This window comes from Hypanus sabinus, chromosome X1 (assembly GCF_030144855.1).
Source record: "Hypanus sabinus isolate sHypSab1 chromosome X1, sHypSab1.hap1, whole genome shotgun sequence".
Taxonomy (NCBI): domain Eukaryota; kingdom Metazoa; phylum Chordata; class Chondrichthyes; order Myliobatiformes; family Dasyatidae; genus Hypanus; species Hypanus sabinus.
The window spans coordinates 65,122,827-65,135,693 of record NC_082738.1 but is presented as its reverse complement, the minus strand read 5'-3'; the positions used below and the strand labels follow the sequence as shown (position 1 = coordinate 65,135,693).

The following is a 12,867-nucleotide window of genomic DNA, read 5'->3' as shown; positions in this document are numbered from 1 at the left end:
ACGTCGAACTTCCCACGAAGAATTCACGAAACAGAACGGCTTAAAGGCACTGACCTTTCCTTCCACACTATCCTCAATCCTTTCTGGTAAACCCAGGGATTAACACGAAGATAGTCAACGAAATCCTTCCGAATAAGGATCAAACAAAGGTCGAAACCCGTTTCACCGTAGAAAGCGATTCTCCTCGATCTTCACTCTCCACTAATTTTGAACTAGCAGAATCATAAAGAACCTGCTGGCAATGACCTTTTAAACTTTAGGCATTAAATAAAAACTTCATCCTTTAACTAAACTGCGTCATCACTTAAAACACGCAGTGGCATGAAGTCAACCTGGCAAATCCAGCCACGAACTGCCCCTCCTCACAGGGTGGGGTCTACCTTTTATAACTTGTAAAAAAAAACCTGTCACATGATCTCTACTGGCGGGAAAATGACGTCATTCCACCATCACAAGACCATCACCTCAAGTCCAGTACAGCTTCAACCCCAGTCACATGACAAGGGCTCCACTGTCATGTGTCACGAGTATGTAACAGTAGTGAATACTGAAGCAACGTATTCATTAAGCATCTCTGCTATCTCCTCCACTGTCACACTTGATTGGTCCTATTCTCTCACGTTTTATCCTCTTGCTCATCGCATACCTGTAGAATGCCTTGTGGTTTTCTTTAATCCTCCTCGCCAAGGCCTTCTCATGGCCCCTTCTGGCTCTCCTCATTTAATTCCTAAGCTCCTTCCTGCTAGCTTATAATCTTCTAGATTTCTATCATTACCTAGTTTTTTGAACCTTTCCTAAGCCTTTTTCTTCTTGATTAGATTTTCAACAGCCTTTGTACACCATGGTTCCTATACCCTACCATCCTTTCCCTGTCTCATTGGAATGTACCTATGCAGAACGCTATGCAAATATCCTCTGAACACTTGCCACATTTCTGCTGTACATTTCCCAGAGAACATCTGTTCTCAATTTATGCTTCCAAGTTCCTGCCTGATAGCTTCACATTTCCCCTTACTCCAATTAAATGCTTTCCTAACTTGTCTGCTCCTATCCCTCTCCAATGCTACGGTAAAGGAGAAAGAATTGTGATCACTATCTGCAAAATGCTCTCCCACTGAGAGATCTGACACCTGACCAGGTTCATTTCCCAATACCAGATCAAGTACAGCCTCTCCTCTTGTAGGCTTATCTACATATTGTGTCAGGAAACCTTCCTGAACACACCTAACAAATTCCACCCCATCTAACCCCCTTGCTCGAGGGAGATGCCAATCAATACTGGAGAAATTAAAATCTCCCACCTCAACAACCCTGTTATTATTGCATCTTTCCAGAATCTGTCTCCCTATCTGCTCCTCAATGCCCCTGTTACTATTGGGTGGTCTATTAAAAAAACACCCAGTATTGATATTGACCCCTTGCTGTTCCTAACTTCCACCCAGTGAGTCAGTAGACAATCCCTCCATGACTTCGTCCTTTTCTGCAGCCGTGACACTATCTCTGATCAGCAGTGCCATGCCCCCCACCTCTTTTGCCTCTCTCCTTGTCCTTTCTGAAACATCTAAAGCCTGGAACTCTAAGTAGCCATTCCTGCCCCTGAGCCATCCAAGTCTCTGTAATGGCCACAATATCATAGCTCCAAGTACTGATCCACACCTTTAAGTTCATCCGCTTTGTGCATGACACTCCTTGCATTAAAATACACACATCTCAAACCATCAGTCTGAGCGTATCCCTTCTCTATCACCTACCTATTCTCCCTCTCACACTGTCTACAAACTTTCTCAATTTATGAGCCAAGTGCCCCTTCCTCTGTCTCTTCAGTTCAGTTCCCACCCCCCAGCGATTCTAGTTTAAACTCTCCCCAATAGCCTTAGCAAGCCTCCCTGCCAGGACATTGGTCCCCCTCGCCTAGTGTCATGGAGTGCAAGACTGGGGACCGTTCAGTACTGCAACCTTCCTCCACCTTCACTGCCATCAACATTATCTACTAGCTCCACCGGTGAGGTCTTGGTTGGATTGCTCTTTGGAATGTCCTGCTTGACCTGACCGCCAAGGGTGACCCTACCCAGAGCTAAGGGATCACAAGAACTCAAACATCTCCATCATACAAGGTGACATTCCTCAAATCCACATAACATCCTTGCGAATCTTTTTTGCACCACTGTAGCTTAACCCCATTTTGCCTATAGAATGGTGACCATAACTGCACACAATACTCTCCAAGTGTGGTCTAATTTGAGAGGGAATAATCATAAAGACAATCGGGTATGAGGAAGAACAGAGGAAGGGGTTGATGGATTTTCTCTACCAGAACCACACGAGCCAAGCGGATGCCTTCTATCAGATAATAATTCCATGATTCTTTCATGGATCCAAAACATTAATTCCATTGAGATCCTGTCCAACCCGTGGACAAATCACAGGTAGTGATGAGTAGGCAACTAGGAGCGAGATAGGGCATCTGGTTAAGTGGTGCCACAACAACTTCCCAATGTCAGTAAATCTAAACAGCTGAATGTTGACTCTAGGAATGGAAAGGAGAGCAAACATGTGCCACTCTACATTGGGGGATTGGCAGTGGAGAGGGTTGGCAGCTTTAAATTCCTGGGCGTTAACATTTCAGATGACCTGCCCTGGGCCCAGCATGTAGATACAATCACAAGGAAGGTGTGGCAGTATCTTTACTTTCTTAAAAGGTTGGGAACGTTCAGTTTGTCATCGAGTACTCTAACAAACTTCAGATGTATTGTTGAAGTATCACTCTGGATGCATAATGATCTGATATGGCAAATCAAATATGTAGGAACTCAAGAAGCTCCATAGAGTAGTGGACTCAGCCAATTACATCACTGACACATCCCTCCCTGCCATTGGTCATATCTACATGAGGCGCTACTTCAAGGAGGAAACATCTATCAAAGATCCCCATCATCCGGGCCTTACTTTTTCTCACAGCTACCATCAGGTATCAGGTGCAGAAGCCTGAAGTCCCACACCACCAAGTTCAGAACTACTACTTCCCTTCAACCATTTGACTCTTGAACCAACCTGCACAAATCTAATCATTACACAATGAACACTTTGCACCATAATGCAGTTTTCCTTTTTACTGTTCTAATTGTGTTCCCTCTTATACTATTTACCATATGCTTACTTTGTTTTTTCTTGCAGATGTTGTAAACGCTATGTGCCTGCAATGCTGCTCCAAGTAAATTTTTCATGCATGTGACAATAAAGTTGACTTTGATTTTCAGATTTTCTTGCTTCCTTTCTCATCTGCCTGCCAGGCAATGCAAACTGACATTGGCCTTCGCAATAGCAAAAATTGCTTTGAGAATCATAAGAGTCTCCCTCCCAGCTATTTGTGACATTTATCAGGAATATTCCAGACAAAGTGCCAGAAGCTTTGTTGAGGATACCTACTACCCATCTCACAATCTCTCTTACCCACTACTGTTAGGAAGGTGGTACAGAAGCATCAGGACTAAGTCTGCCAGACTGGGCAACAGCTTCTTCCCTCAGGCTGTGAGACTAACAAATACCCTACCACCACTGAAGTCTCATCACTAGGACAGCAAGCTGTTTACTATCCTGCTTACTATTTACTGTTTACTTAACTGTGCACTACTTAAACTTTGAATTTTTTTAATTAACTTATTTATGGTAATAGTTTGGTTTATTTGATGAGTGTGATACATGTTTAGTGGGTGCACCATGGTCTGCAGGAACATTGATTTGTTTAGATGGAAATATTTATAATCAAATGACAATAAACCTGAACTTGGAAGTTCTTTAATTGTGATTAAATAGTCTAACAAGGTCCTTTCTAATAAGACACAAGAGAATGTAGATGCTGACTTTTGCAGCCACAAGATTTTTTGGAGCAACAATCTGCTGGAGGAACTCTCAGTGGGTTGAGGAGCATCTGTGGAGGGAAAGAATACATTGATGTTTCAGGTCAAAGCCCTGCATAAGAACACTAAGAGCAAAGAGAGCTTACTGGCTACTTCCCTCTCCACTCGCAGTCCTGATGCACGGTTTCAACACGAAACATTGACAATTATTTTCACCCCCACAGATGCTGCTCCACCCATTGAGTTTCTCCAGTAGATTGTTTTGCCACTCAAGATTTTTTTTGTCTGCTATGTGAAGCACAATCTGGTCCTGAGACTAGTTATCATCCCTTTAGAACAGAGGAGGAGAAATTAGCCAGACTCTGGTAAATCTGTGGAATTCATTGTCAAATAGGGTAGTAGAGGCCAAGTCATTGGGTATATTTACAGCAGAAGATGATAGATTCTTGATCAGTAAGGGTGGCAAAGGTTAAAGGTCTTATCATGAAACAATTATAACAAATAGTGAAAAGTAAATGTTGGGCTAAAATCACAAGTGTAACTTGGGTAAATACAATACTAAAACATAATACTTACTGAAGGAATTTTGCTTCCCCTTTATCCCTTTTCTCTCGTTCTTGCTCCATTTCATCCTCCTCTTTGTACCGCTTAATATTGCACTGGCGAACTTGATCCCTCCACTTTGCATTCTCCATCATCTCTAACCGTTTGCGTTCGAGCTCCTCTGCAGAAAGTTTTCTGTAAAAAATCCAGGCATATTCATGGAATTGGGTCTCACTGGGGTAGGGGTGGCTATTGTTAATGGCAACACATAAAGGCCATTTGTCCTCACAGCCTGCAGCAAAGTAACAACTGGTCAACTCTACGCCGTCCCACCCATATCTGCATATTCTATTCAGGATTCTCACACCATACACCTTGTCAAGGAAAACAAAGCACCATTTCCAGCATAAAATCTGAAACAGTGATAACCTCTCCCAAACATGGTAGGCTTATTCAGAAAGTCAGAAGGCATGGGATCCAGGGAAGTTTGGCCAGGTGGATTCAGAATTGGTTTGCCTGCAGAAGACAGAGGGTTGTGGTGGAGGGAGTACATTCAGATTGGAGGGTTGTGACTAGTGGTGTTCCACAAGGATCTGTTCTCGGACCTCTACTTTTCATGAATTTTATTAATGACCTGGATGTGGGGGTAGAAGGGTGGGTTGGCAAGTTTGCAGATGACACAAGGATTAGTGGTGTTGTAGATAGTGTAGAGGATTGTCAAAGATTGCAGAGAGACATTGATAGGATGCAGAAGTGGGCTGAGCAGTGGCAGATGGGAGTTCAACCCGGAGAAGTGTGAGGTGCTACACTTTGGAAGGACAAACTCCAAGGCAGAGTACAAAGTAAATGGCAGGATACTTGGTAGTGTGGAGGAGCAGGGAGATCTGGGGGCACATGTCCACGGATCCCTGAAAGTTGCCTCACAGGTAGATAGGGTAGTTAAGAAAACTTATGGGTTGTTAGCTTTCATAAGTCGAGGGATAGAGTTTAAGAGATGCGATGTAATGATGCAGCTCTATAAAACTCTAGTTAGGCCACACTTGGAGTACTGTGCCCAGTTCTGGTCGCCTCACTATAGGAAGGATGTGGAGGCATTGGAAAGGGTACAGAGGAGATTTACCAGGATGCTGCCTGGTTTAGAGAGTATGGATTATGATCAGAGATTAAAGGAGCTAGGGCTTTACTCTTTGGAGAGGAGGAGGATGAGAGGAGACATGATAGAGGTATACAAGATATTAAGAGGAATAGACAGAGTGGACAGCCAGCGCCTCTTCCCCAGGGCACCACTGCTCAGTACAAGAGGACATGGTTTTAAGTTAAGGGGAGGGAAGTTCAAGGGGGATATTAGAGGAAGGTTTTTCACTCAGAGAGTGGTTGGTGTGTGGAATGCACTGCCTGAGTCAGTGGTGGAGGCAGATACACTAGTGAAGTTTAAGAGACTACTAGACAGGTATATGGAGGAATTTAAGGTGGGAGGTTATATGGGAGGCAGGGTTTGAGGGTCGGCACAACATTGTGGGCCAAAGGGCCTGTAATGTGCTGTACTATTCTATGTTCTAAACAATTATGATGGGCTAAATAGTTGTGTTGTCCTGTAATGTTCATTGATTCTAACCTAAAGCAAAAGGCCATAAGACATAGGGGCAGAATTAGGCCACTCAGCTCATTGGGTCTGCTCTGCCATTCCATTATGTCTGATTATTATCCCTCTCAAACCCACTCTCCTGCCTTCTCCCTGTAACTTTAGATTCTTGATTTAAGGGTGTCAATCAACCTCTGCTTTAAATATACCCAATGACTTGGCCTCCACAAGATTCACCATCCTTTGGCTAAAGAAACTTCTCCTCATCTCTTTTCTAAAGGGACATCCTCTATTCTGAGGTTGTGGCCTCTGGTCCTAGACTCCCCAAAAGTGATAATCTCACAAACAATTATGATGGGCAGAATAGTTGCGATTCTAACGAAGTAACAGATATCAATGAAGATCTCCCAATATCAGCAAGAAGTTGGTGTGTCGATAACATGCTAGTTTTTCCTGCAATAAGACGTTAAATGAGTGTAAAATTAGCAAAACACAAAGCAGTAAACTGTGAAGCAGGCTGCTATAATTTCTCCACTATCCTGATGTAAAAGATGAGGCCTATACTCTCTAGATCAGGGTTTCACAATCTTTTTTTTTATGCCTTGGACCAACATCATTAAGACCATAAGATATAGGAGCAGAATTAGGCCATTTGGCCCATTTCATCACGGCTGATCTATTTCCCTCTGAGCCCCAAGCTCCTGCCTTCTCCCTGTAATTCTTCATTCCCTGACTAATCAAGAGTCTATCAACCTCTCCCTAAAATACATCCAATAACTTGACTTCCACAGCTGCCTTTGGCAACAAATCCCACAGATCCACCACTCTCTGGCTAAAGAAATTCTTCCTCATCTCCGTTCTAAGTGGACATCCCTCGATTCTGAGGCTGTGCCCTCTGGTCCTGGGCTCGCCCACCATAGGAAACATCCTCTCCACATCCATTCTATTGAGGCCTTTCAACATTCTATAGGTTTCAGTGAGATTCCCCCTGCCCCCTTCATTCTTCTGAATTCCAGTGAGTATAGGTCCAGAACCATCAAACGCTCTTCATATGATAAGTCTTTCAATCCAGCAATTATTTTCGTGAACCTCCTCTGAAGCCTCTCCAATGTCAGCACATCCTTTCATAGATAAGGGGCCCAAAATTGCTCACAATACTCTAAATGAGGCCTCACCCGTGCCTTTAAAACCTTAACATTACATCCTTGTTTTTATATATCAGTCCTCTTGAAATGAATACTAACATTACACTTGCATTCCTTACAACCAACTTAATCAGCAAGTTAACTTTTAGGGAATCCTGCACAAGGAATCCAAGTCAGATTTTTGAATTTTCTCTCCAATCAGAAAATAGCCTATGTTTTTAGTTCTCCCACTTTCCCCATTCTCCTAATCTGTCTGTCCTTCTGTAGCCTCTCTGCTCCATCAAAAACCTGCCCCTCCACCTATCTTCGTATCATCCACAAACAAGGCCACAAGCCATCAATTCCAACATCCAAATTATTGGTGTATCGCAAAAAGCAGCAGTCTCAACTCAGACCTACATGAAACACCACTGGTCACTGGCAACCAACCAGAAAAGGCTTCCTTTATTCTCACTCTTTGCCTCCTGCCAATCACCCACTGCTTTATCCACGCTAGTACCTTTCCTGTAATACCTCGGGCTTTTAACTTGTTAAGCAGTTTAATGTGTGACACTTGTCAAAGGCCTTCTGAAAATCCAAGTACACGGCATCCACCTTTGTCTATCCTGCTTGTTATTTCTTCATAGAACTCCAAAAGATTTGTCAGGCAAGATTTTCCCTTAAAGAAACTATGCTGACTTTAGCCTGTATTATCATAGGCCTACAAGTACGCCAAAACCACATCCTTGACAATTGATTCCAACATCTTCCCAACCACTGAGGTCAGACTAACTGGTCTATAATTTCAAACAAGTGAAAATGTGCAGATGCTAGAAATCCAAGCAACAGACACAAAATGCTGGAGGAACTCAGTAGGCCATGCAGCATCTATGGAAGAGTACAGTCAATGTCTCAGCCCAAAACATCGACTGTACTCTTTTCCGTAGATGCTGCCTGGGCTGCTGAATTCCTCCAGCATTTTGTGTGTTGCTTGGTCTATAATTTATCCTTCTGTCGCTCTCTACTCTTGGAAGAATAGAATGACATTTGCAATTTTCCATTCCTCTGGAACCATGCTAGGATCTATTGATTCTTGAAAGATCATTACTATTGCTGCCACAATCTCTTCAGCCACCCAATGAGCCGGTGGTGAAGAAGGCCAATGCAATGTTGGCATTCATTTGTAGAGGTATAGAATAAGAGCAGGGTTGAGGCTCTCAGGCACTCGTGAGACCACACGAGGTATCGTGTGCAGTTTTGGGCTCCTTATTTTAGAAATGATATACTGACATTGGAGAGGGTTCAGAGAAGATTCATGAGAATGATTCCAGGAATGAAAGGGTTACCAAATGAGGAACGTCTGACTGCTCTTGGGCTGTATTCCCTGGAGTTCAGGAGAACGAGGGGGGAATCTCATAGAAACATTCTGAATGTTAAAAGGCCTGAACAGATTAGATATGGCAAAGTTATTTCCCATGGTAGGGGAGTCTAGGACAAGAGGACATGACTTCAGGATTGAAGGACGTCCATTTAGAACAGAGATGCGGAGAAATTACTTTAGTCAGAGGGTGGTAAATCTGTGGAATTTGTTGTCATGAGCAGCTGTGGAGGCAAGTCATTGGGTGTATTTAAGGCAGAGATAGTTCAGGTTCTTGATTAGCCAAAGGATATAGGGAGAAGGCAGGGAAATGGAAATGACTGGAAGAATTTGATCAGCCCATGATTGAATGGTGAAGTAGACATGATGGGCTGATTGGCCTACTTCTGCTCCTGTATGTTATGGTCTCTTTCAGAATCCTGGGGCGTAGACCAACTGGTCCAGGTGACTTATCAATCTTCAGACCTTTCAGTTTCCCAAGATCTTCTTCCTCGTAATGGTAACTTTACGCACTTCTGCCCCCTGACACTGTTGAACCTCCAGCCAGCATACTGCTAGTGTCTAAACTGTGAAAATGGACGCAAAATACTTATTCAATTTGTCCATTTCCTTTTCCCCCATTACTACATCTCCAGCATCATTTTCCAGTGGTCCAATATCTACTCTCGCCTCTCTTATATTCTTTATATGTCTGAAGAAACTTCTGGTATCCTCCTTAACACTACTGGCTAGCTTCCCTTCGTATTCCACCTTTTCCTCCTTTGAGTTTCTTTGATGCCTTCTGTTGTTTTTTTTTAAACAAGTTCCCCAATCCTCCAACTTCCCACTAACTTTTGCTCTATTATATACCCTCTCTTTGGCTTTTATGTTGACTTTGACTTCTCATCTGCCACTGTTGCATCATCCTGCCTTTAGAATACTTTTTTGGGATGTATCCAGTCATTGCTGCTCGGCTATCATCCCTGCTATTGTTCTTTTCCAATCAATTTTGGCCAGCTCCTTTCTCATGCTTCTGTAATTTCTTTTACTCCACTGTAATACTGATACATCTGACTTTAGCTTTGCCTTCTCAAATTGCAGATTGAATTTAACAAACTGGCCCCTATAGGTTCCTTTACCTTAAGCTCTCTAATCAATTCCAGCTCATTGCACAACACCCACTTCAAAATAGCCAATCCCCTAGAGGATTCAACCATTAGCTGCTCTAAAAAGCCATCTCGTAGGCATTCGACAAACTCCCTCTCTTGGGATATAGCACCAACATGATTTTCCCCAATCTACCTCCATACTGAAATACATGACTATTGTAATATTGCTCTTTTAACATCTATTTCCTATCTCCCATTGTAATTTGTAGACCACATCTTTACTACTGTTTGGAGGTCTGCATATAACTCCCATCAGGGTCTTTTTGACTTGACTTTCTACGCTTGCAGTTTCTTAACTCTACCCACAATGATCCTATGCCTCCTGATCCTATGTCACCTCTTTCTAATGATTTTCTTTCATTTTTTTTACCAACAGAGCTACCCCACCCACTCTGCCTAGTGGCCTCACCTTTTGATACAATGTGTATCTTTGGACATGAAGCTCCCAGCTATGACCTTCTTTCAACCACGATTCAGTTATTCACACAACGTCCTATATGCCAATCTGTAACTGTATTACAAGCTCATCTAAATTTCGTATATTATGTGCATTCAAATGCAACAAATTCAGTCCTGTATTTATCACCCTTTTCAATTTTGACCCCTTTTGCACTGCATCTCATCCTATTGACTGCAATTCAGCCCTATCATCAGCCTCTCCTCGCTAGCAGTTTCACTACACACTGCCTCTGTTTGTAAACCAATTACCCTATCCTCAACCCAATCACTCTGGTTCCCATTCCCCTGCCAAATTAGTTTAAACTCTCCCAAAGAACTCTGGCAAACCAATTTGCAAGGATATTGGTCCCCCTTGGGTTCAGGTATAACCCGTCCCTTTTTTTAACAAGTCATACCTTCCCCAAAAGAGATCCAAATGATCCACAAGTCTGAACCCCTGACCCTGCACTAGTTCCTTGGCCACACATTCATCTGCCAAATCATCCTATTCTTACCCTCACTGGTGGATGGCATGGGCAGCAATCCAGAGATTACTATCCTGGACGTCCTGCTTTTCAGCTTTCTACCCAGCTCCCTAAAATCTCTTTTCAGGAGTTCCTCACCTTTCCTAAGCAAAGGGTCGGTGGACCTCAGGTTGGGAACCCTTGGTCTAGATCTTAGAGCAATGTGAGATGCTCTCTTCAAAGCAGAGAAGTTTAGTTTAAATGATTCAACATAGTAAATACAGGTGGCCCCTGTTTTTTGAATGTTTGCTTTACAACAGCTCGCTGTTACGAAAGACCTACATTAGTACCTATTTTCGCTAACCAGAGGATTTTCACTTTTACGAAAAAAAGATGCCTGCTTTATACGTGTGTTTACCCCGAGAAAGACTACCATGACCGTGAAGCCTTGTGCAGGCAGTTGTGTGCACATGTGTGTACGTGCGTAGGCGTGTATGTGCCGTTTTTTTCTCTCCAAATCAATTTTGGCTCGATGTCTTCCCGATTTTTATAAGTGAAACTACACCGTATGTACAATATTTCTACTTTATATAGGCTGTATATTTATCATATCATTTCTGTTTTTACTATATGTTAGTGTTATTTGGTTTGATTTGGTAGGTTACTTTTTGGTTCTGGGAATGCTCAAAAATTTTTCCCATATAAATTAATGGTAATTGTTTCTTTGCTTTACGATATTTCGGCTTACAAACGGTTTCATGGGAATGCTCCACCTTCGGATAGTGGGGGAAACCTGCATAGAGATGATGTTACCCCCAGCTAGCAGAAGCAGAACCACAAATCAGTAACTAAAAGTAAGGGTCCGCTATTCAGGGCCAGAGATGAGATGAAACTTCTTTATTTGGAGGGAGGTGATAATTTGGAATTATTAATCCAACAAGATATTCTATTTCATTCTAAAGGGGAGGGTGAGCAGCTAGAAGTCATGGTACATATTGGCACCAATGACATAGGTAGGAAAAAGAGAGAGGTAGAGAGAATTTAGGGAGCTCAGAAAAATGAAAGCATTTGCTCACTTTGTAGTTTCATCTACTACCAAGGTATGTATTGTATGTTATCTTGAGGGTTCCTCCAAGGATACCATTCACCCAAACATATAAAAGCAAAATCATTAACAGCAGAATATGCATCCAAACAATAAAATAAAACTAATTCTCATGATTTCTGCACTTGCTCTAGGGTTTGTGACAACTTGCTGCTGCCATTTAGGTTTTTGCTGATAATTCATCCATATTGTTTTTTTTTAATTTTCCATTGTACTTTGACACATGCCAACAAAATCAATAAAATGTCAAGCAATCTTTTTTTATAATTTAAACACTGTACATAGAACACTACAAAACCATACAGGCCTTCAGCCCACAAGTTCATGCTGACCTTTCAAGGTACTCTAAAACCAATCTAACTCTTCCCTCTTACATAGCCCTTCATTTTCCTATCATCCATGTGCCTATCTAAGAGCTTTTTAAAAGTCACTAATGTGTCTGCCTCTGCAACCATCCCTAGCAGAGCATGCCATGCACCCACCGCTCTGAGAAAACTTACCTCTGACATCTCTCCTAAACTTTCTGCCAATCAACATAAAATTATGTCCCTTGTATTAGCCATTTCTGCTCTGGCTATCCACGCGATCTAGGCCTCTTATCATCATTATTTAGTCATCTCTCATCTTCCTTTGCTTCAAAGAGAAAAGCCCTAACTTGCACCACCTATCCTTTTTCTTTGGTGTTATTTGGTACTAATGAAGCTGAGAAATTGCTTAAAATGTTTATCTCTTAACATATCTACTGAACTATGGTAATAAATACCTTGACTGATTGGAATGAGGTCTCCTCTGGTACCCTTCTCTCTTTGGAGATGATTTCTGTTCACGGATATGTCCTGTGTCAAAGTACCTTCAAAAGCAAATTCTCATTAGAACTGATCTTTCTTTTCAAAAAGAACAGCTGTTCCAATGTCTAATTCTCATCTCCAAGTCAAAACCACAGAAGTCAAGCTCTGTTTCAGTAAATTGAACACAAAAATCCAGGCTAATGCTTCAGTGTAGAGCTGAGGGAATGCTGATGAACTGTGCAGGGCTGATTTAGTCTTTTTCTTATTTATATATTTTTGTAACCCATAATAATTTTTATTCCTTGCACTGTACTTCTGCTGCAAAATGGCATGGTAGCTTAACCGTTAGTATAACGCTATTACATCATCAACTGTAAAATCAAGGGTCTATTCCCACCATTGTTTGTAAGTGGTTTGTACATTCTCCCCATGACTGCTCA

General features: G+C 42.2%; 1 protein-coding gene across 1 annotated transcript in view; it reads right to left on the bottom strand.

Moving 5' to 3' along the window:
• Positions 1-12,867, bottom strand: part of cwc25 (CWC25 spliceosome associated protein homolog) — a 46,847-nt gene that overhangs the window by 10,978 nt on the left and 23,002 nt on the right. The window contains exons 8-9 of the mRNA XM_059956670.1: positions 12,403-12,489; positions 4,434-4,595 (exon numbers count right to left, since the gene is read on the bottom strand). Of these exons, the coding sequence (XP_059812653.1) occupies positions 4,434-4,595; positions 12,403-12,489 (249 nt within the window). The remainder of the gene's footprint in view (positions 1-4,433; positions 4,596-12,402; positions 12,490-12,867) is intronic.